The following is a 25,568-nucleotide window of genomic DNA, read 5'->3' on the forward strand; positions in this document are numbered from 1 at the left end:
GCAGAGGGACACTGAGGAGGAGTCCCACACTCCAAATCCAGCACAGAGGGGTGTGTGAGTGAAGTGTGTGTGGAATCTGTGCAGGAGGGTCAGTGTGTCAGAGTCAGAGACGCTGTAGAAGGACAGAGTGCCAGCCAGACAGTCCACACACACTCCTACCCTGTACACCCACACACCTCTACCATCATCACACACTCCTGCTCTGCGGTAGGGGGGGGGCACGGGTATGTGTGTTAGGTTCTCATTGTGCCTGACACAGTATCTGAGTTTATCAGAGACACTGAGTTTACGGCACCACAGACTCCAGGAGTTTTTATTCTCTCCAAACCTACAGTCAGAACCCTCTCCTTTCCTTCTGATTCCTTTATCTGTCACTGCTATACAAGCCCCTCCCCCCCCAGACACACTGAACTCAGCCTCCCAGTAACAGCGCTCACACACACTCTCTCTGCACACAACCTGGGGCCAGTGCTCAAATCTCTCTGGATGATCAGGATATGGCTCCTCTCTCCCCGGTGTGCCTGTCACCCTCCTGTTCCCCTCAGACAGAGACAGATCTCTGTGCGCTGTGTTTGGATCCGGTGTGCCTGTCACCCTCCTGTTCCCCACAAACAGAAATGGGAATCTGGACGCTTTGTTTGGATCCGGTGTGCGTGTCACCCTCCTGTTCCCCACAAACATAAATGGGAATCTGGACGCTTTGTTTGGATTCGGTGTGTGTGTCAACCTCCTGTTCTCCTCAGACAGAGACAGTGCTCTGTGCGCTGTGTTTGGATCCAGTGTGAGCTGACAGCCGTCTGCACACCAGAGACATTAATGAGATTAATTATCATTATTAATATTCACCTCATGTGTGTGAGAGAGAAAGGGCTGTCATAGTAAGTCTGTGTGTGCGTTTGTGTACATGCGTGTTTCTGATTGTGTGTAAGAGAGAAGTCTCTCTTACTCACACACACACACACACACACAGCAGAGTGTGTATCTATGGAAAGTGTTCAATACACACTCACATTTCCTGGGTCCTGGTTTGGTCCTGTTCTCTCCTCCATGGTCCACACTGTAAGAACAGCAGAACAGAATTTTTTATTCTTTATTTCCACTCTCAACACACCAATGACATCACATAAATAAAAACAAACACACAATAAAACACAAAACCACGATCATATGAAAAACACACAAATCTTTCACAAAGGAAACTTATTCCATTCCCTCACCCTATTCCATGTGCAAAAATAGCTCCCACCCCTCCACTGAACATTAAACACCCTTATAACACACACACTCTGAAACACACTCAGGCTCTCCATTGCTTTGTAATACTGAAACTCCACCATCACTGTGTCCCTGACCAAACCCCTAACTACAACAACCACATCTTGTCTGTCCCCTCCACCAATCATATTTTCCCCAATTGTAGAAACAGCTATTCTCGCCTCAAAATTAAATGAATGAGCTGGCACTTATCTGTCTTTGTTTTTATTGGAAATAAAGGATAAAAATATTACTTGTAAATGTTTCTCCTAGTAACCAAAATAAACTTTCCAAAAAAGAAAAGAGAGGCTGAAGTCTGGCACACCCCGAAAAACAATGATTAACAGTTTCTCTCTCCATGCAGAATGGACAATGGTGGGATCCTGCCGGGTTCATCACAGAAATAAAACTATTTACTGCAGTGATCCCGCGCAGCACCCTCCACTGTAGATCCCCCCCCCCAACCCCTTCTGCGTGTGTGTGTATGCGTGCATGTGTGTGTCTGTATGTGTGCGTGTGTGAGGTGCAGTGTGGAAACTCTCTGTACTTACAGCAGTGTGAGTGTGTCCAGTTTAGCAGCAGACAGCGCTCTCACTCCTGAGTCTCCTGGGTGATTGTATCTCAGGTCCAGCTCTCTCAGGTGTGTGTGTGTGTGTGTGAGGTGCAGTGTGGAAACTCTCTGTACTTACAGCAGTGTGAGTGTGTCCAGTTTAGCAGCAGACAGCGCTCTCACTCCTGAGCCTCCTGGGTGATTGTATCTCAGGTCCAGCTCTTTCAGGTGTGTGTGTGTGTGTGTGTGTGTGTTTGTGAGGTGCAGTGTGGAAACTCTCAGTACTTACAGCAGTGTGAGTGTGTCCAGTTTAGCAGCAGACAGCGCTCTCACTCCTGAGTCTCCTGGGTGATTGTATCTCAGGTCCAGCTCTCTCAGGTGTGAGGGGTTTGAACACAGAGCTGAAGCCAGAGAATCACAGCCTCTCTGTGTGACTCTACAGCCTGACAGCCTGCAGAGAGAAGGACACACACACCTTACACACATTAATATAAACTAACAGGGCTGTGTGTGTCAAACACATAGCAGTGTGTTACACACCTTACACACATTAATATAAACTAACAGGGCTGTGTGTGTCAAACACATAGCAGTGTGTTACACACCTTACCCACATTAATATAAGTTAACAGGGCTGTGTGTGTCAAACATATCAGTGTGTTACACACCTTTCACACATTAATATAAACTAACAGGGCTGTGTGTGTCAAACACCTAGCAGTGTGTTACACACCTTACACACATTAATATAAACTAACAGGGCAGTGTGTGTGTCAAACACATAGCAGTGTGTTACACACCTTACACACATTAATATAAACTAACAGGGCTGTGTGTATCAAACACATAGCAGTGTGTTACACACCTTTCACACATTAATATAAACTAACAGGGCTGTGTGTGTCAAACATATCAGTGTGTTACACACCTTACACACATTAATATACACTAACAGGGCTGTGTGAGTCAAACACATAGCGGTGTGTAAATATATATAAAATAAAATGGATGTGGAGTGAGTCATTATCAGACGCATTTGAGTTTACACCCCACTAGTCTGACTCACAGGACCCAGACTGTGGGTATAAGCCTGCCATTGGCCGACTATTTCAATCAGAATTCACCTCCCCTTCCGCTATCTGCGTGTTACTGTTTTCAAAGTCCCCGTCGCTACGTGAAACAACAACAACCTCCAAGCTAGCAACCTGCACGCTGAAAATGGCAGGTTTTGACGAAGATTTGGATCGTGCAATAAGGCAGGCCTGCTTGATTCTTTCAGTGAATGGTTGTAAATACAAAGAATATGTTTAGAACATTTGCTGTCTGACAGGGACGTTCTTGCATGTTTGCCCACCGGTTATGGAAAAAGTTACATATACCAAGCATGGCCTATCGACTGCAGTGAGCTAGCGAGAGTAAACACAGAGACATGGCGTGAAAATGCCATGGTTTTGGTAGTGTCCCCTTTGGTTGCGATAATGGAGGACCAGGTGAAAACCCTGCAGTCAAGGGGGGTAGCTGCAGCGTACGTCGGGTAAGATCCAGACACGGACGAGAAAATAGCTGCTGGCCAGTACTCCATTACGACACTATTTTGCAAGGGCACCGTCACTGCATCTTGGGCTTAGCGCTGCCCAAGACGATTGTGATTGGTTTAAATAAATACAAACAAGCCAGAGCGTTTTTTTCCTCTATAGCGGAATGATAATGGGTTGAGCCAGACCTTTCTCCAGCGCTGGCACAGCGCTGAAACAAAGTGTGGAGATGGGTCTGGCTATGAGAGACTAACACCCCACTACAGTTCAGGAAACAGGACTAATTCATTTTATTCATTCATGTGTATAGAGTCTTATTCTTCCAAGAGGAAGAACAGGAACATGCTGTTTCAGTTCTGTAGAGTGTCTGTTTTCACATTAGAAACATTGACATCAGTGTTGCATTTAGTCACGCTGTAGCCCTTATTTATTGAAGGGGTGTGTGTTTGTACTCACCCCAGTCTCTGCAGTTTACAGTGTGGGTCCTCCAGTCCAGCAGAGAGCGCTGTCACTCCTGAATCCTGCAGCTCATTGTCTCTGAGCTCCAGATCTCTCAGCTCTGAGTGAGGAGAACGCAGGACTGAGGCCAGTATATCACAGCAGCCCTCTGTGAGACTGCACCAACCCAGCCTGTGGAGAGACCACAAACACACACACACACACGCGCACACGTACACACATACACACACGCATGTACACACACACACACAGACGCGCACACACACAAATTCACAGCTGTGACACTCAGTTGATATATATGCACCTACGCATTCCTGAGATGTACACACAAAAACAGGGAGGGGGTGTGTAAATTAAGTTCATTAAGTATTCTGACTAATTCACAAAAGTCTAAGGCAATTACTGGGCTCTATTCACCAATAAATACGGTGAAACCACAAGGTTGGGAGTCTACTGCAAGGGATTCATTGCCAAACCCTTTTCATATGATGAACTTATCTGACTTGCAAACATTAATCTAATCTGCAAACACAAGAAACAGCATTTTTGTGGTGCACTTTACCTCACCTGACATGTTCTTTGGTCCATGAACATCTATACCTTTTAAAAACGTTCAATATTCATCACCATGAATCGATAAATATAATTATTAATGTACAGGTGAACCCCATTAGCTGAATACACTGCTGTTATCATGATAATATTTTCTTCCTAATCTTGTAACCATCAAGTTATCAAACAATTTGTGGTTAACTAATACAGTGTTTTTGGCATTCATTTTAAAAGTTTCAAAAAAGTAAAATGAAACCGCATTCAATACAAAATTGCCAATTCTTATTTAAAGTTACAATCTCGAAGATTTCAGTTTCGTTCTCTATGGCGGTGCCAATGGCGAGAAGTGGTAATTGCAGGTGCGTTTTTGGACCTCACTTACCATAGATCCAACCGGATCAATTGTTGCTGTTGTTGTAAATTTAACTTTGGCTTTGACTCACAGGCACGAGTTAGCTAGCTAGCAGCCCAACCTACCTTAACGTTACTTCATGAACCAACCTAGCTAGTGGAGCCAGCGAAGAACTAAGCAGCGTACTATCACAGACAACTTAAATATATACACCAGTATATACAATAACACAAAGGTTTTATCTAAGCAGTCATGATATCATTGGTCAGATCTGGCACGATCTACCAGCAATGCAACTGCGGCATGATAGTGTTCAACTGGAATTACACTGCAGCGCCATCTAGTGGCTGTATGATAACACCACAACTGATTATTGTCACTTGTCACTTTACTGCTGAGAGAAACTAGATCTGTAAAAACATGCGGTCTTTTGAAAATCCACACATTGCACCTATTTTCTGCATGACCTTGCCCTATAATCCATCCATTCATTTTTTTCTCGCATGCTTTTGCGAATATAAAAGGATAATTATTGCACTGAATTTAATTATTATTGTAACAATGATAATAATAATGATAATTAAAGGCCTGATGTATTAATTCATTTATAAACCCCTTACCAAATGTTTGGCTACCTTGTGGAGTAATATAAACTGCACAAAAAATTAAATAAGTGGTGGCATTTGAAAGTTATGTGAAAACTTTCTTGAGGAATCTCCTTGTTTCTTCCTGTATTATGACCATTTGTGCCCTCTACCCTCTGCCTAGCAAGAGAAGTGATCCTGAAGAACTATGTTTAGAGAAATGAAGCCCCCACTTTGTTCAGCTTTTATTAAACATTTGTCACTTGCATTGTCCCAATTAAGCTGGTTAAATGTGAAATCGGTAAAACAGGACATTTCTCCACATTTGATTTTTATGTTTTTTTGTTTGTTTTGTTTCTTGTTTTCTTTCTGTGGTTGCGCATGACGCATGCTGCTTTAGGCTTGCTCCTGTGGGGGTTTAGGCCAGGGTTGTCTGTGAAGCGTATTGTGACAATTGCTGCGAAATATGCCACACAAACAAAATTTGATTGATTGATTGATGTTCTAGGAATTCTGAACACGAGCACTGATCTGCTGTCAAGGGGAAACCCACTGAATGGGGAATGGTGTCTCAATCCCCAGATTGTGGAAATGTTACTGCAGTGATTTTCCCTCTCCTTTATGTACAGCCATCCGCAATCCCGCTACGTATGGACCTCCTGTCTCAGGTGAACAGGGAAATACACCACCCCTGCCCCGAGCGAGTAGCTCTATGAGCTTGGCCCGTGAGAGGCATAACCTCAACACATTAGGGCTTCCCCCTCACGTGGCTGCAACCATCCAGAGCACGAGAGCGCCCTCTACCAGGCCACTTTATGACAATAAGTGTCAGGTGTTTTAAAGATGGTGTGCCTCTTGTCAGTCAGTGCCTTACCAGTGCTCTGTTACAAATAAAGTGAAATCCTTTACTACCATTAAGGTCGACCTGGCAGCTCTCACTGCTTGGCATGTTGGGTTCAGAGACTATGCAGTGGGGCAGCACCCCCTCATTCACAGGTTCATGAAGGGGGCTTACTATTCTCTGCCTGTTGCTAAAAAGCTCATTTCCCCTTGGGATTTATCACTGGAGCTGGAGGCTCTCTCTTTAAGGCTGTTTGAGCCTATAAATGAGATTGATTAAAAACTGCTGTCTCTCCAGACAGTGTTGCTGCTCGCACTAGCCTTCGCTAAGTGAGTCAGTGACCTCCACGTGCTCTCAGTGCATCTCTCATGCACAATATTCTCCCCTAATATGGATTGGGTTTTTCTTAAGCTCAATCCAGCCATTATGCTTAAAAGCTTCCCTCCTTTCACATGTGAGATGTTGGAGCTTGCCGCTTTTCACCCACCATCTTTCTCCTCTGAAGAGGAGCATAGGCTGCATATGCTGTGTCCTGTGTGTGTTCTCCACATGTATATGGCAAAGACTAAGGCTTATAGAAAGAGCTCTTAGTCACCTGGGCCCCTGCCTGCAAAGGGAAAGCATCTCTAAGCAGCGGCTGTCCCATTGGCTTGTGGAAGCTATTGTTATGGCATATGATCCAAAGACGATAACGCCCCCATTGGGCCTGAGGGCTCATTCTACGAGGAGCACGGCTGCATTGTGGGCCCTATTCCATGGGGTCTCCTTGCAGGAAATTTATTCAGCTGCAGGCTGGGTGTTGCTAGGTTCTATCATCTGAACGTCACCAGGAGGCCGGTAGCCCACTCAGTTCTGGGGGTGAGCTCTGTGTGAGACGCACACATCTCCCCTCATCTGCTATGGGTTTCAGTACTTCATATTGTTCCTGGGTCCTGGCTATAGCTTTGGGCAGTGGAATGGCTTTAGTACTTCCCCACATGGGATGTGCCAGACACCACCCTCCCCTCAGAGGAGGAGGCATCCCTTGCTGGCCTGACAGCATCTCAGCTGTGAGCATAAGGCATTCTGGGAGCTGTCTATACTTCCCCATAGGTGTGTCTCAAACACAAAATGATTAAAGAGAAATTTAGCTTACAATCGTAACCCTGTTGGAGAAATCCACCAAGACTGCACTGCTTGCCGTGCATGAGAAGTGCATATGTTCACTGAGGAGTATTCAATTCAGTTTTATTTGCATGGTGCTTTTTACAGACAGACATTTTACAGACCGTCACAAAGACGCTTTACAGCGTAGAAAGGCGGGAAACAGAGCAAACAGAGCAAACACCAGGCGCTGCAGTGTGGCCTCCTTTAGCATTGGACACGCTACTGTCCGTCAGAGCCAGACTTGGTGCAATTGGATGCTTCTGCAAAGGTCAAGACTGGATGACATTCCCCATAGGTGGATCTCTCCACTCATTGTTTCAGAGAACTGGTTTTGGGGTAACAAGAGATCAAGTTTTGGGGTAACACCCTTACTGAGGTACTCACTGGACAAATTGTTAGTTTCACTAGCAGAATTGGCAGCTCCTCTGGGAAAAAATGACTGTATAAGAGAAACAATACACCTAATGATTCTAATTTTCTGCTGAAACATTTGGAGAAAAAACTTACAGCTGGCAGCAGAAGTTTACGTACAACTAGGCTAAAGATTTTCAAACGTTTTTCACAACTCCACACATTTCATGTTACCATACATTTCTTTTGGCAAGTCAATTAGGGCAATCGATTAGAGACAGATTTAAATTTAGTGACATCACAACATAACTTGTTTCAGGATGGCTGCACCCTCATGCAAAAAAGGAAATTTTTAGCTTTTTTTCTAGTAAATACATTGATTTCAGTTTTGAAGGCAGGGCCATATCTTTTATAACGTAAAAAGCAAACAAACCAGAGCACATTATGAGTGCTTCTATTCCCCTTTAATAGATTTAATATTGTAAATTAATATAGCCTCTATTTATTTTAATCAGTTTGAGTTGCATGTTTTGACATGAAGATTGATCCATCAGATTACTCTGTGTGGCAGGGATTGGTTTGTGAGGGAGGTTCAGGGCAATCAGAGGACCACACCTACTGGTTAAGTAGGCACACACACCTGGATAACATTACTAATCAGTCCTGGGTTTAAAAGTGTGTTCTTTTCCCAGTAGGCGTCTGAGACCGGGGACTGACTGACTGACTGACTGACTGACTGACTGACTGACTGACGAGAGAGAGAGAGAGAGAGAGAGAGAGAGAGAGAGAGCCTTAGCGACAGAAAGGGCTGAAAAGCATCCCCGTTGTGCTGTCTTGTTCTGGTTATTTCAGTTTGCGGCTAATATGGACACGAATGACTCCGATTAGAGAATCTGGCTCCCAAGGAGTGATATATTTTATTCTCTACAAACATGTGCAATGCAATTGCCATTAAGACATAGAGATGGCAATGATGGATTTGAACAGAATTATACCAACTGTGGGAGGTTGGGTAGCATGTGTGTGTGTTTGTGTGTGTGTGGTATTAGTTGCATGAACGCACAAGCAGCAAAACGAAATTCGGGAAAGTTTCCATAAATGCCTACCGCTCTCCCAGCGCACATGCCAAACAAAACCAGAAGGCTGTTTTATAGAAAAACCACGCCAGGACCCTAGGCACCACTGACATGCTTTCTCACAAGCATTGTCTAAACATTAGCGCAGCCAGCTTGAAGAGCAATGCATGAGGCAGGAAACAAACACAACGCTGTTAGCCAAAATAAATACAAACATGGCCAAGCTGGAAGATAAAATCATATCCGACAATCCCGTTGCAATTGTGAACGGCACAGCATTCAGTAGATTCTGCATGGAATTATGGGTCATAAAATCATGACAGGCAGACAGAGAATGAAAATAAATAGTGCAAAACTGAAACGGCAAATCACAATTTTGGCTATATTACAACATCGCTCTGCGAAATAAATATAACTTCTGCACTAATAACGCTACAAATTCATAAGAAATTGTCACATCCTGCTAAATAATTTGCACTTTTGATAGCCTAGAGACTATATTATCATCAACCCTTCTGTCATATGCAAATTATATAGTAGGCTAACTCGTGCCACCTGTTTGTGTGAGGTTCCTGTAGGAATTCACATACAAAGCACAGTAGATTAAATATTTTTCACTAGGAGTCTGAAGTCGGAATCAGTCGCTGCATGACTCTCATTTCTCACTCATCAAGGGTCCAAGGCATCAAATGAGCCTCAAACCACCGTGCTGCTGCCAGACATGCAGTAGATACTACAAGCATTGGTTCTCCTGAATATTTTTTCCATTGAGTTCAACAGGAAAATTAATCAGGAGAAACAATGTTTGTAGTATCTACTGCATATCTGGCAGCAGCACGGTGGTTTGAGGCTCATTTGATGCCTTGGACCCTTGATGACTTAAAGCCATTAGCCAACATATGTGTTCCATACTGTATCAGCATAATTTACAGCTGAATCTAGTCCCACCCCCCAATTCCCATAGAGATCCATTCAAATGCAGAGAGTTTTTGTATTGCTTGTAGGACAACCTGAAAATAAAATATCCAGACTCTGATGATGTTGATAGGTCACAGACATCAGGAAGTCATGGCATGCAAATGATATGCAACCAAATACAAAACATGACTATTTTATTTGACATTATGTTAATTTGTCTACCGTATAAGTGAATTTCCCTGTTTCTAGCTTTTCCCCAAACAGTTCACTGCAGCAAAAGTAAATGAGCAAATGGTGGCACAGGAGGTCTCAGGAGTGCATTTTTAAAATTCTTGATAATTTTCTGACCAATGATTTCTTGTTAAGACCATTAAAAGCTTAATTTTTTTGCCATTTTGGGCTTGGCCCATTTTTTTGCACAGGAGTGTACATTGTCAGTGTCTGTTCTTTGTATATACACTACAGTTACTCATGTTAACCATTAGTTGAAGACATTGTTTCACAGCTTAAAAAGGTGTTAAACAAAATTTGGTGATGATTTATAGTTTTTGTGTTAATATAAGAGCAGTTTAAACAGACCGGCCAAATTTGGCCATGAACACTAAAATAAGGGGGGGAGCAACAAACACTGGAGGAAGGTTAACTCGTACTTTGGTTGCAGTAGCATGTCTGAGTTCAGTAATCTAGACCACTAGGGGCTTTGAGCTAAGAGGTTAAATTATTTAATAGCTTAATCTACTCCGATTTTGCATACTTCCTTGTTAAACGTCCTGTTAAAGTGAACCCAGATGCAAAGTCTGTTTTATGTTTGTGTGGAACGCCCATTGTGATTACACTGTGGGCAGAACATTTCACCTCCCCAGTAATATGTGAAATGGAACAATGATTCAGTGTTGAAGAGTGAAATTGAGGATTTTAAGGTTGATGATGCTCTGGGGAAGATGTCTGTGCTACACTCTCCAACAGCAGCACTCTGCACCTGAGAATTAGACGTCCTGCTGGACTAAACTCTGACAGTTCTACAGTTATTCTGACCCAAAATGCCACTTTTCTTATACTCTATGTTCTCTGAATTGGGGCAAAGGGCCCATCTACCTTATCTATAATATTTTCTCTGGGCTTAATCCTCCCGTCCCATCCCAGAAGTGTAGCTGCCATCTTTCAGAGTGGACAGTGAGTTAGTTTACAATGCTGTGGGATGTCTGACACAGCTACCACCAAAAGTAAAGATGAAAAAGATACATCTTTCACAGTGGACAGTAAGTTTTCTTTTTTACTTTTGGTTTAATGTGACAAACTCCTCACTGCACTGCAAGCTAAAGCTGGCGGTATACTCAGTAAGAAGATAGAACTTCAGGATTGAGAACCACCGGCGAACATGTCCACCAACACCGTTGTCGGTATACTCAGTGAGAACACCGCACCGTTTGATGTCACTCCACGCTGCTGGGGGGCGCAGAATACTTACGAGGCAGCTATTAACTGGGGCTGGAATCTCGCCCAGACCTCCGTCTCGCGGCTACGCCATGGATGTATAAAGAGAAGGGCTACGCGAGATCACAACACAAAACAAAAAGTTTAAAGTGTTTAAAGCTGCTTTAGTTTATCTAGCTATGCAAAAGAAGAAAAAAAGGCAAAGGAGATGGTATGTTTGCCCTCTAAATCAGAGTAGGATGGAGAATGGAGAGTTCTGTCTGTAAATTCGGCAAATGTGGAGTTGAGACAAAGGGGTCCACTTCTCTTATTTCCAAATGTGTGCTAGGCATTTTGATGACTTGCTGAAACGAGTAGCACCATTCATCAAACATGCGGGAACTCACAGAAATCCCATCTCTACAGAAGAGAGATTGGCATTGACTCTCCGTACATTAGCATGTGAAGTCTGCCCTCTGAACTCTCAACCGTGACGTAAACAACCGTGTGATATTTGGACCAATAGCTGAGAGGGGGAGGTCGGAGTTCTCCCTGGGGGGCAGGGAGAACTTCAGTTGTTCTCATTGCGTCTTTTTTCTCAAAAAGTTATACTTCTTACTAAGTATACCACCTACTTAACACACAGCTAAAGGCAGAGTCACTTCAGAAACAGGCTCAAATATATGTATGGATGTGATAAAAGTTTATAATAGAAGATGAAGAAAAGTAATTGAAAGTTTCTGTGAAGAAAATTATAGTTAGAAGGACCATCACCATAGGTCCTTGCAGGAGGACATGCAACATATACAGAAATAACAGATTCGATCATAAGGGCATGCCAGTCATACAAAGTCCCAAAGGGCCAAATTACTTTAAACTATTCAGGAAACATTGGGTAGCATTGCTTTGGAATACAGCTTGTTTAATTTGTGTGAGCTAAGAAATTGTTTCATGTAATATCATGTAATATCAATACTTTTAAGGGCAGGCCTAGATTTGTATGAATGACTTAAAGACAGTACACTGTATGTGTAAGTAACTTGGCATTTTTGTATGTTGAAAATGTGTTTTTCATCAGATATCATTTCTTTTTGTACTGGGTTTATTATGAGTAAGTTATAATAAAAATTCATATAAATGTAGGCCATGAGAGACATGCATGCACATAAATGCATACAAACACACATTCTAGCTGAAAAAAACACATAGGCATAGATTAAATCTTTTTACTTTACCATTAATGACAAATAAATGAAAGTGTATGTCATTTTTAAATTAAAGTGGTTTTGATGGGCTATTGTACATGACAGACCTACTAATTGTCTGCATGTCGGTAGAGGATATATATAGTGCTAGCTAACATTAATTTAGAAATATGGCGTTGCAGGGTCGCTACAGTAGTCTAGTTAAGAAGTAGTTACAGTACCAATACTGGCATAATACAACCATTTTGATTTTTAAAAAAGCGATATACCAGGCATGGGGAAGTCATTATCTTGCGCCAGTTTCTGTACGACCAGTAATGTTACCTACCAGACAGAAATGCGTCACCGATTTTAGTGCTTAATTTCAGAGCTGTCTGTAGTAACATTAAACACACAATCTGTCGTATCTTTAGCAAGGTAGCTAATGTAAAACTTGAAGGTGAAGGTGGAACTGTCTAAAGTGTGGGTGTATGTTATTTGGATTTGTGAAATATAAATGAGTTTCCCACAAGGATTTTACAGATGCCAAAGCAATAATTTAAATGTTTTATTTTTAGTTAGCCATCAATCCAGTGTAATTAGTTAGAGGATCGCGTGAGTCCGAGGGGGGATGAACCTGCATCTGTTTAAAAAAGTTCCAACGGCAACCCAGTGAGCTAAAAGACTGCAGACATTATGGCTGCAAAGTTTTGTACTTTTAAATGTGTACTTGTATATTTGTGTGTGTATCTGATGTTTCTATTGGCTGATATACCTAAATTTCCAATGGGGTGATGTATTCTTTGTGGGCCTGGAGCATTTTTGACGATGTAATCAGGCAGGAAGAAGGAGGAAAAAACACAAAATCCCCTAAGTTTGGGGCTTTATTGTGCGAACGTGTGACATTGTTTGTGAATTCTGTCTGTTGAAATGAGGTCAGAAGGTACAGAAATGAATGTTTTTAAGGGCTGAGAGTTAGTGGTCATTGCCGTTATTTTTGAAGGGAACCCTGAAAAGTGCCAAACTCTCTGGGCTGTATAGGTATGGGGCATGCCGCCCCACCAAGGCAGGTACATATCGTACCTGCCATCCCAATTAAACATTTAAACTATTGCTTTTGCATCTGTATAATCTTGGTGGAAAATCCATCCAAATGATTGCCTCTTAACATTGTTAAAGCTGCCTATTCCTGGTTATTGGCAACTTTCATATTTTGTCATATGATAAACTGTTTTCTCTTACACTGCACCAAACTACATGGCTCACTTATACGCTGACTGAAGTGTGCATCTCTGTAAGAACCAATCACTGCATTGGCCTCGTTAATAAAGTTTTGGGGTAACATCCTTACTGTGTTACTCACTGGGCATATTTGTTAATTTCACTAGCAGGATGTGCAGCTCCTCTGGGACAGCTGCTAGAGTCAGTGCCCAGATGGATAAAATAATACAGAGGTCATGAATTGCTCACTTGTACTCTGACTGAGGTTTTAGTGTCAGAGAACACTTAGATGGCAGCAGTAGAGTGTCTCTCTCTCCAGGGTACAGTGTCTAGCGATAATTTGAGCACACCCTAGTCAATACGCATATATGCTAAATTGTATTCACACAAACATTCAGGTTACAGGTTTTGAAAATGAATGAAATCAGGAAATTTGTTTTCTTCCCTGTGACAAAATTCAAACCCTTACACAGCTACAACAGTTCAGGTCACACAGTACACAGCACTACTCACCCCAGTGTCTGTAGTTTACAGTTTGGACTCATCAGTCCAGCACAGAGCAGCTTCACTCCTGAATCTCCCAGGTTATTGTAGCTGAGGTCCAGATCTCTCAGGGTTGAGTTTGATGACTGGAGAGCTGAGGCCACAATATCACAGGACTCCTCTGTGAGGTTACAGTTGTTCAGTCTGCAGAGAGTTAATATAGTATATTATGAATATTGTTTCTTTACTGTCAATTTCTGTTTAATACCACAATTAAAAATAAAGAAAACATTTCACCACTTCAACTAAGTTTCATTTATTTCAGACATGCACTTGATAAGATGAATGTATGCTCACGAGAGAAACGGCTCCACAGCCAACAAGTCCCTGCTCTCTCGTGCACTCTGTGTGCTGTAATCTCTTTCTCTCTCCCTATGAATGTCCTGTAATGTCTACTCTGTGGGGTCTGTGTCACATCCAAGGTGTATGGCTATTTAGTGTATAACACAACACACCACAAAGAATGCACTGACTTTCTGAGGGCTGTATTGTAATGTACCACCCAACCCTTCCAAGCATCTAAAATACATTTTTAACATTCCAAACGTTCGCTCAATCATTGACCAATAACACGCAAGTTGGTGGTGTGCTGGCTTAATGTGTGGAGAAAGTATTAAAGGATGAACACTTTTTTTTGACTGTTCCCAGGCTTTTCAATGAAGCCTCCCTGCTCTCATAGGGGTGAGCGCAGTTGTTATAATTACAAATAATTCATCTTCAGTTTGATGACAGAATGTAATTGATTCAGGATTAGAAATAATCCACTTCACTGAGGCCACTGTGTCAGTTTAGTCAATGATCAATTCTAAATGATGCTGTTAGCTCCATACAGATGCACTGCAAAAATAGCTGCCATTGGACTGCGTAACTGAGCACAGCTTGCATTTGAAACAGTCAAACTGAAATAAAATATTTCTCACATCTGTGTCATGCATTCACATGTGTGCCGCATTCATAACACCACCAAAATAGCAAAATGTGCTCTGACCTGGTCTGGATTGGTTTAAATGGAAACACATTATTCAACACCAAACTTGAGCATCTGGGCATACGTAAAAACATTCTTTTACCGCTAAAAATTTGTATTCTGTCATTGCAACAAGATAAAGCCAACAATAGCCGAAGGTATACCAGTACAGTGAAAAATACTGCTCACTGAACACTTAAATAAAGAAGAGGAATTTTTAAAAAATTATACCATGTTATTCTACTGTCAATATTTTGGAATTAATATGGAATAAATATACAACCTTACCATTGGTTTTACGTGTAGAGATGTCCCTTTCAAGACAGAGTGGTCATATATTGTCTCGGACAACTCGTTTGTGAAATATACACTTATTTGTGATGCCTGGGTACCTTCCAAAATAGCTGTGCTAATTTTTTTATTTGAGTGTAATGTAACTGTAATGTAAGCGTTCATTGGTTGCTAAGTAGTCATTATGTTTAATGCATCAGATGTGACCTGAACTGGAACATAGTGGTGGACAGTTGAATTTGTTTTAATGTCGTCCAATTCTCATTCAAGGAAACATTACATACTGTAGAGTACAGGAAAAGATACGGATAAAAAAATATGGAATTAATGATTACACATTTAGGTACTGTTCCATATTGTGTCATAATGTTTTAGCATTATTTTTAATCTAATATCAATGCTTCATCTTAAACCTTCAAAAGGGGCATGTGCATCTGCTTTATAGAAGAAAAAAAGCTTTTCATTAATTTTTGGAGAGATTTTGGATATGTTTCAGGACACCTAGATATTTTAGGCCTCTGTACCGATGAAAATCTTGTAATTCTCACTTGAAAATGATGCAGCAGTGAGTTTCTTCAGACAAAACAGTTGATTTGTAGTGAAATACATGATTTACAGCAATGCATAATTTAGACATTTTGGATAGTTTTGGAGACACTGGGTACACTACTTAGTTTTTGCTTCATAAATCTATAGTAGTTCTAAATATCCACCCTTAGATTTTATGAACTTGTGGTCACGGAGTTTTTGATCCAGGACACATATAGTGTAACCTGTTTTATATATGGGTTCAGTCAGTACTTCATTGCAAACTAAAAAAGAGCAAATTCAATTTGGATTATTTTGCTTAGACAATTGCATTTGTGGCACTTTATTTCTTTCTACATTATGAATATGAACTTAGTATTGTAAATGGTACAAATGTCTTTCTTCATTTAAGCCATTATTCAAGTCTCTGTGATGCTCACGTCTGGAGTTATAAAGCTTTAAATAAGGTACCCCATGAATTGGCAATGATTGGGCAGATTTGGCATGTGCGCAAAGGGTTTAAATGAGGGCACTAACTGTTAAAATGATCCAGAAGTTATCATTTATACAAAATTTTCACTTCCCAGACAATTTTATCGTACTTTACTCTCACTAGAAATATTAAGTGTGAAAATACACTGTCAATCATCTACTTTATTAATGACATAATACTCACATGGCCTTCCTGCAGTTCCTGACTACTGGTAGCAGTCTCTGATGACATGCTGCTGATGTGTTGTAGGTCTTCAAGTCAAACTCATCCAGGATCTCCTCTGACATCAGTAACACAAAGGCCAGAGCTGAACACTGGTCTGGTTTCAGCTCGTTATCAGAAAGTTTTCCTGATCTCAGGGAATTCTGAATTTCCTCCACTAGGGAGTTGTCATTCAGTTCACTGAGACAGTGGAACAGATTGATGGTCCTCTCTGCTGAAGATTCCCCTCTGAGTCTCCACTTAATGTACTGGACTGTTTTCTCAATGCTCTGTGATCTGCTTTCTGTCTGTGTCTGTAGGTCTGGTACAGGTGATCTCCTTCCTGTCTGCGTCAGTAGTCCTCCGAAGAGAATCTGACTGGAGTCCAGAGAGAGGCCAAGAAGGAATCTGAGGAAAAGGTCCAGGTGTCCATTCTTACTCTTTAAGGCCTGATCCACTGCACTCCTGTGTAACTCAGACAGCTGCACTCTGTCACTATGAGATTTTGATTCTTCTGCTCTGAGTACATTTCTGTTCTTATTCACACATGAATGAAACACAAACAAGGCAGCCAGATACTCCTGAATGCTCAGATGCACAAAGCAGTAAACCTTCTCCTGATCCAACCCACACTCCTCTTTAAAGATCTCTGTGCACACCCCACAGTACACTGAAGCTTCACTGACATCAATGCCACCCTCTCTCAGGTCCTCTTCATAGAATATCAGATTGCCCTTTTTCAGCTGTAGAAAAGCCAGCCGCCCCAGTTTCAGGATGATTTCTGTATCTGCTGCTGACATCTTCTTTGAGCCTGTCTCATCAGTGCCATGATACTTCTGATTCTTCACATTAGTCTGAATGAGCAGGAAGTGTGTGTACATTTCAGTCAGAGTTTTAGGCAGATCTCCACTCTTTGCTTTACCCAACATTGTCTCCAGAACAGTAGCAGAAATCCAGCAGAAGACAGGTATGTGACACATGATGTAGAGACTCCTGGATGACTTTATGTGTGCGATAATTCTGCTGGCCTTGTTCTGGTCTCTGATTCTCTTCCTGAAGTACTCCTCCTTCTGTGGATCATTGAACCCGCGTACCTCTGTCACTCGGTGGACACACTCAGGAGGGATCTGACTGGCTGCTGCTGGTCGGGAGGTGATCCAGAGGAGAGCAGAGGGAAGCAGATTCCCCTTAATGAGGTTGGTCAGCAGCACATCCACTGATGATGATTCTGTTATATCACAGCAGTCCTTATTGCTTTGGAATTCTAGAGGAAGTCGACACTCATCCAGACCATCAAAAATAAACACCACTTTGACCTCATCACCCTCAACACTTTGGCTCTCTTTCAGTTGTGGAAAGTAGTGCTGCAGAAGTTGCATCAGACTGAATGCTCTTTCCTTCTTCAAATTCAGATCTCGGAAAGGAAGAGTGAAGATGAAATCAATGTCCTGATTGGCTTTTCCTCCTGCCCAGTCCAGAATGAACTTTTGCACAGAGACAGTTTTCCCAATGCCAGCGATGCCCTTTGTAAGCACAGTTCTGATGGGTTCCTCTTGTCCAGGTAAAGGCTTAAAGATGTCATTGCAGAGGATTGCAGTCTCCTGTGTGGTTTGTCTCTTGGATGCTGTCTCAATCTGTCTGACCTCGTGTTCATTATTGACCCCCACACTTCCCCCCTCTGTGATGTAGAGCTCTGTATAGATCTCATTGAGGAGGGTTGGGTTGCTCTGCTTTGCTAAACCTTCAAATATGCATTCAAACTTCCTCTTTAGATGAGCTTTAAGTGCCTTCTGGGCTATTTTTATGGATTCATCTGAAGAGAGGAAATATGAGAAACAATTATGTTTAAAATGTGATAAACATTTCTCATTCACTAATAGATTTTTTTTAAACTGCCAATAAAAATATTAATAGACTCTTTCTTAACAGCATTTTACACACATCAGTGTTACATAAGTCTAACAGTATGTTATGCCTCTCACAGTGTTGTACATACCTCAAACAGTATGTTACACACCTCTCTCACAGTGTGTTACACACTTCTCACACAGTATTACATAACTCTGAAATATAATCCATCATAAATACATCATATCAGCAAGGAAGCACACACTGTTGCATTTGTACACTACGGATGAAGGGAAAAAACATTAAAACACTGAAAATTGGTTCAAATGTGCTTCTACACTTCACGTCTCAGGTTGTTGTTACATGGTAATTTGAAAATATAATATTGTTATCCTGAGTGCTCTTTAGCCCTGGATACAACCTTGGGGCAGTCTGTCTAATGGGACAGTGGTTTAGTCACTGGCTTTTGAGCACAAGATTCCTGCTTTGAATCCCCCTCAGGGACATTTAATCTCATGTACATTTGCTTACCCCCATAATCACTGCTTCATGCTATAATTTTGTTGAAATGCCTTTGTGTGCGCATTGGTTGTGACACTTTCTATATGTAATGTTGTCAATGTAAAACACTATTATGAAAGTGTGGATGCTATAGCTAATTCCAACATTTGGATGGACACACATTCGCAATGAGAGAAAACTCTTACTGCGCTGCTCATCTCTCTCCAGTGAGTCAGTGAGATCCTTCTGCTTCATGTTCCTCAGGATGTGGAGTGTGATCTTCAGAGACCTCTCACTGCCAAAGGTCTCCAGCAACTTCTCAACTATGTACAGGGCCTCAGGATCCTTCTGCTCTCTCTCAATGCATTCTGGGTAATCTTCAATTCGATGACTTTTGAACAATTCCTTCATCTTCATAAACTTAACCAGTACAGAGGGATCTTCAGACAGAGTCTTAAAGCATTCTGGGCAATCCTGACTCAGATGGCTCTGAAACTGTTTCAACTTCTCATCCTTCTTCAGCTTCATCAAAGTGCGCAGGAGAGACTGAAATAAACACAAGAAGAGGTGTGCTGTATCAGTGTGAAATAAACACATGAAGAGGTGTGCTGTATCAGTGTGAAATAAACACATGAAGAGGTGTGCTGTATCAGAGTGAAATAAACACATGAAGATGTGTGCTGTATCAGTGTGAAATAAACACATGAAGAGGTGTGCTGTATCAGTGTGAAATAAACACATGAAGAGGTGTGCTGTATCAGTGTGAAATAAACACATGAAGAGGTGTGCTGTATCAGTGTGAAATAAACACATGAAGAGGTGGGTTGGTGAGTATGTCAATTCCTCATAATTTACCATTAATCATATTATTATCAAATAATAATTAAATAAATGTTACAAAAATGTTACCAGATGGATGGATAGAATTTTGTCTTGTTTGTTTTTCTCCCTACAAATACCTTTATTATTTAGGTTGGCCCAGTGTAAAATATTTAGTTACATGAATTTGGTAATTTTGTTATTGTATTTGAATACAAAATGTAGTAGTATTATTTTATTAGTTATTATTATTATAATATTTAGAGATTTAGAGAAAAAATAGTGACAATATTTTGTTGGCTGAATACCTCAATACTAATGTAAGTCAGTATTGCCAAATCAAATTGTTAATACAACTTATTTATCGTTGCTCAGCCAACATAAAATAATTGTCGCTGGATCATAGAGTTTGTAGTGCACAGAACCTTGAAGGTACAGCAAACTGAAAAGTGCTATTGTATACAGTTACTTTAAACGTTTTAGTTGGGAGAACCAAACATTTTTAACAGCATGTGTTGTATTACAGTTGCTCAGATAAATGCAACAGGATCTTTGAGTGTTTTTGACAGCCAGAAAAGAGACAAATAGAGATACTACTTGTGCTAAATCATGAATTTCCATATAATAAAGGAGTTGCTCTGTGCAGTGCATTTAGTAAATGCTAACTGAACTGAATGCTTCCAGTTTAAAAGTCTCAGTTTGGAGTCTTCCTCTGCTGCCATTTGTGGGACCTGCTAAAGGAATCTGGACTTTCTGTGAGGCACGGAGGATCAGGCAGCACTCCAGAACTTGATTTGATGTTAAGTTGTGTCTTTAGAGGAGTTAACCCCTTAAACCCCACTTAAAATCCAGGGCTTTTTGTAGGAACCTCCCCTGTCTTAAGGAAACCTCATTATCTCCACGCAGTACTGTTATCTCCATATATGAAACTATATGCAGTCCAGACATGGTTCAAAGCTTGAAATAAAGAGAACATTTCTACCAAAATAACCCCTGATCACACGGGAGTCTCGCTCTGTAAACATACAGGACATATTCATCCTGAAAAACAAAGAAGAAATCCAAAAATGTTTTGTATTTTGTTTATTCTGTAGTGATTATATATACTTCAGATACTGGATGAAACCAGATTTCTTTTTACAATCGTACCCCAGGATGTATACAACACCAATAAAAAAGTGGATTTAACAAAGCAGTAAAATTTGACATGCGTTTTCCCAAAGGTGGGCCCACATATCCTGGAAACCTCTCCAGATTGGAATATTGTGTATATCTTTTTTCCCAGCCATGGTCCACCTCCAGATGCTAAATTAATAAGCACTAAAATAATACAATGCACCCAAACTTTAGAGAGTTCCGCTTCCTGCATTTTCACCGAGCTTAACATTAGCTATGTAAGGTAAAAATTCACTGCAAAAGGACTCTGTCACGTCTGGTTTCTACTTGTGTTCAACTGCTACACACAGGTGGGGGCCATAAATGCCTAAAGGATGAGACCTGCAGCTAGGAAAGCAATCAATGCATCCTGCATGGGACTGTTTACGACACCGTTTATTGCGGAAGAGCAATCTTCTGCATTCTTCAGCCATCTTTCCCTTTTGAAGATGGGCTCTGGACATACCAACTTGGGGATCAATGGACATACAGCTCACCCTCCTGCCGCTTGGACATGCCAGGCGGAGGCTGGACACCACTCACAGACAGTGCCACAGCGCCTCCATATGGTGTCATTGGGTCAGGTCACCCTCAAACAGAATCCTAAATAACTCTGGGGCATGACATGTTCTGTAAATACAGTATGAGCTTTTATTAAAACATGTGAGGCAATATAAAATGTAATGAGGTGGAAGAGGCTTGGTTGGATGTGGGTCTGATGGTAATATGGAAAAGATGATAGGAATTAAGGTGTTTGAAGGATTGAGGAGTGAGGGGGATGAATTTGCCTACATAAGTGACTGGATTATAGAAGAACCACCACCTGGGGCCTCCACAAAAGAAAGGTATCAAAATGTATGATAGAAACAATCTTCAGATCACGCACCGTCGTACAAAGTATCTTAATACTATCATCTGGATAATGGCTCCCCTGGATCTACACGGGAAGAAGGGGGAGGGGGATCGCTGGTTGGTTAGAACTTAAATGTGTGAGAATACTCTTATGTTCCTACTTTATATATATATATATATATATATATATATATATATATACACATTGTAACAATAAACCACTATGTTTTCAGTATGATCCATAATTTCGTGAATAACCTCACATTGTCCACAGCATCACCGGCCATATGCTAACCCACTAATATCAGTGCATACAAGCTGAGGTGCGGTGTCCCAGGGCACTGTGGTAAGTGTTCTTGAGCCTCGGAACTGATTACCTGAGTACAAGCCTAGTAACAAGTTTAAAGGCCTTAGACCTTAATATAAAAACCTTTGAGTACAAGTCTAGTAACAAGTTTAAAGGCTTTAGACCTTAATATAAAAACCTCCGAGTACAAGTCTAGTAACAAGTTTAAAGGCTTTAGACCTTAATATAAAAACCTCTGAGTACCAGTCTAGTAACAAGTTTAAAGGCTTTAGGCCTTAATACAAACACCTCTGAGTGCAGTAACAAGGTTAAAGGATTAGGTTTCTAGCCTATGAGGAACAAATAAATGACCAGTGCTAAGCCGGGTGCATAGCCTAGGCTCCTAAGTTCCAGCCTGAAAGCAGAGTCTGATAAGTGCTGATACTAAACCCGGGTGCCTGGGTCCCACGGCGGTACACGTCTCAACCCCTCTGAGAGTGCAGTTGAGACTGTCCGGTATCTGTCCGGAGGGAACCACACCTTTAAGTCTCAGAGATGGAGGCCGGTACTAGTGGTCACTGGACCTCTGAGTACGGAGCCCGATGTAACGTCGCAACCTCTGGGTGCCACGGCAGATACAAGTCTCCACCCCTCTGATAGTGCAGCCCCAGGCTACAACAAGAATCAGGAATCTGCCACATGTGGAACCCATGTTAAAACCTCTAAGACTGGTGTAAAGTGTCATAGCACACAACTTCTGAATTTCTGAGGTGCTGGAACTGAGTCCTCGGGCCTAAACCACCTGTCCCAGTAACTCGGGTTAGAATACAGTATAATTACAATCCTTTGGCATTAGAGTCTGAAAGAAAGTAACTGAATGAGTTCAAGTTCCGAGGCACAAGGATACTGCCGAGCACTGAGGTGTATGTACTGTGTAACTCTAACAACCATAACAAATTGTCCTCTCATAACCCTGCCTCACCAGCAGGTATAAAATTTCCTTATAGCTACCTTGCTAATGACTCATCGGATGCACATGCAAAATGACATGTATAGAAGTGCACTTGTTTAAAACCACAAAATTCTGCTTATATATCTCCTTCGCTAGTGGCTCACTGGATAGCGTGGCTGCCTGCAGCACTTTTGGAAGTGTGCAGGCAGCTTCGAGCCCCCCTCTGACTCATGAAAACCTCTCGGTCATTACACTGCCTTGCTGGATAACCAAAAATAAAACATTAAACTATTGTTTTTGCACCTGTATAATCTTGCCGGGAATGTCATTCATATTTCTGTATTTACACAACTACAAATGAAATATACCCACACTTTACACAGTTCCGTGTTTGGCATTTTTGGCATCACAAGGAGGAAAATGACAAAAATATAAAATCGAATCATTAACTATTTATAATAATATAGTGCCCTTTATAGTACTTCAGTATCTTTTATGCAAAGCATTTGCCAATAGTCAAAGCTCTACTAAAGTGTGCGCTAAGCTTCCACTCATGCGCTACGTGAAAACGCAAAGTGAAAGTCAGTCAGTAAGCAGTAGAATAGCTAAGCTGTAGTTTCAGCTAGAAGGACGGCATAAGCTACGTTCGAAAGCTACAGTATGTAAATCAGCTTGAAGAACTCAACACTGTATGATTACTGTAACGTATATGAGGCTTCCAAACAGGGGAAAAAGTCACGATGGGTAGATCTTAGAGAGGGTAGCAGTAGTTTACTTTTAGGTCATTTACTTGGCACTGGAATGTCTAATTGCAATCATTTTTTTTTGATCATAATGTAAAACATAATTTTTTAATTTTTTTAGAAAAACCACACTTTTTGCTTTTGACAGTCTATTTAAGTGCATAGCTGAACATCTGATATAGTACATAAAAGCTGACATAAATCTGTCCCAGCTATTTTTTTTAAAAGACCTCTTATGGAAATGAAGTAAATACCCTAATTGACTTAACGCAGAGAATGTATGGTAACATGAAATGTGTGCTGTAGTAAAAAATAGAGTTTGAATGTCCTTAGCTTAGGTGTATGTAAACGTTTGACCTCAACTATGTATTCTATATATTGTATATGATACGTGCATTATATATTCAAATGAAACTTACAATACAAATAAAACACAAATGAATTAAAAACAATTGAAAAAAAACAGAACTTACCTGTCTTGTGAAAGATAATTTCTCTGAACTGTTCTCTTCTAAAGAGCAAGACTGGAGTGACTGCGGTATCCTGCAAACAAAACAGCTTCTAGTTAAACTCATCCTCTTACTGCAGCTCTAACTCACAGCACATGGAGACAGAGCATCCAGTTAAACTCATCCTCTTACTGCAGCTCTAACTCACAGCACATGGAGACAGAGCTTCCAGTTAAACTCACCCTCTTACTGCAGCTCTAACTCACAGCACATGGAGACAGAGCTTCCAGTTAAAGTCATCCTCTTACTGTAGCTCTAACTCACAGCACATGGAGACAGAGCTTCCAGTTAAACTCACCCTCTTACTGCAGCTCTAACTCACAGCACATGGAGACAAAGCTTCCAGTTAAACTCATCCTCTTACTGCAGCTCTAACTCACAGCACATGGAGACAGAGCTTCCAGATAAACTCATCCTCTTACTGCAGCTCTAAATCACAACAATAATAATAATATTTATAATAAATATAACCTAGATCTAACCCTACCTAGATCTGAGGGTCTTAATACACCCACCGACAACAGAAAGGTGCCAGTAACACTGACGTATAATTGAACAGTACTGTCAATTTGAACCTATTTAATGACCTTTGGTCACTTGTGACCTCTCCTCTGAATGTTAATGGAAGATCCATTGAACCATCACTCTTCATAGACAAGCAGCTGGATACAGGTGACCCTGCTCTTTCTACCTGGACCCTGTGAACAAAACATGGAGACAACATCCAGTTAAACTCCTTTTACTGCAGCTCTAACTTACAGCACATGGAGACAGAGCTTCCAGATAAACTCATCCTCTTACTGCAGCTCTAAATCACAGCAATAATAATAATATTTATAGTAAATATAACCTAGATCTAACCCCACCTAGATCTGAAAGTCTTAATACACCCACCAACAACAAAAAGGTGCCAGTAGCATTGACGTATAATTAAACAGTACTGTCAATTTGAACCTCTTTAATTACCTTTGATCACCTGTGACCTCTCCTCTGAATGTTAATGGAAGATCCATTGAACCATCACTCTTCATAGACAGACAGCTGGGTACAGGTGACCCAGCTCTTTCTACCTGGACCCTGTGAACAAAACATGGAGACACAACATCCAGTTAAACTCATCCTCTTACTGCAGCTCTAACTCACAGAACATGGAGACAGAGCTTCCTGTTAAACTCATCCTCTTACTGCAGCTCTATTCAAATATTCAAATATTCAAATAAGCTTTATTGGCATGACATACATACATATACATATTGCCAAAGCATAGCTACAACAAACAATAAACATATGAACAGAGTACAAAAATATGTGTGTGTGCGTGGTATTTGTATATTGTTGTAGTCTGTATTTCCGGTCACTTGTCTCCCCAGTACTGTCTCTGTGTCTGTGTTCCCTGAGCTGCTTCACTCCCCTGTACTTGTGTGATTTCACTATTCGGGTGGTT

General features: G+C 41.2%; 1 protein-coding gene across 1 annotated transcript in view; it reads right to left on the reverse strand.

Annotated features, from left to right (window-relative positions):
* Positions 1–2,110: 2,110 nt before the first annotated feature.
* LOC118209725 (NACHT, LRR and PYD domains-containing protein 12-like) overlaps positions 2,111–25,568 on the reverse strand; it is a gene marked incomplete at its 3' end in the record, with an annotated part of 29,078 nt that continues 5,620 nt past the window's right edge. The window contains exons 3-10 of the mRNA XM_035385295.1: positions 25,091–25,201; positions 24,712–24,822; positions 24,089–24,158; positions 19,015–19,354; positions 16,442–18,272; positions 13,950–14,123; positions 3,796–3,969; positions 2,111–2,255 (exon numbers count right to left, since the gene is read on the reverse strand). Of these exons, the coding sequence (XP_035241186.1) occupies positions 2,111–2,255; positions 3,796–3,969; positions 13,950–14,123; positions 16,442–18,272; positions 19,015–19,354; positions 24,089–24,158; positions 24,712–24,822; positions 25,091–25,201 (2,956 nt within the window). The remainder of the gene's footprint in view (positions 2,256–3,795; positions 3,970–13,949; positions 14,124–16,441; positions 18,273–19,014; positions 19,355–24,088; positions 24,159–24,711; positions 24,823–25,090; positions 25,202–25,568) is intronic.

The sequence above is a fragment of the Anguilla anguilla genome, chromosome 12 (genome assembly GCF_013347855.1).
Source record: "Anguilla anguilla isolate fAngAng1 chromosome 12, fAngAng1.pri, whole genome shotgun sequence".
Lineage (NCBI taxonomy): Eukaryota > Metazoa > Chordata > Actinopteri > Anguilliformes > Anguillidae > Anguilla > Anguilla anguilla.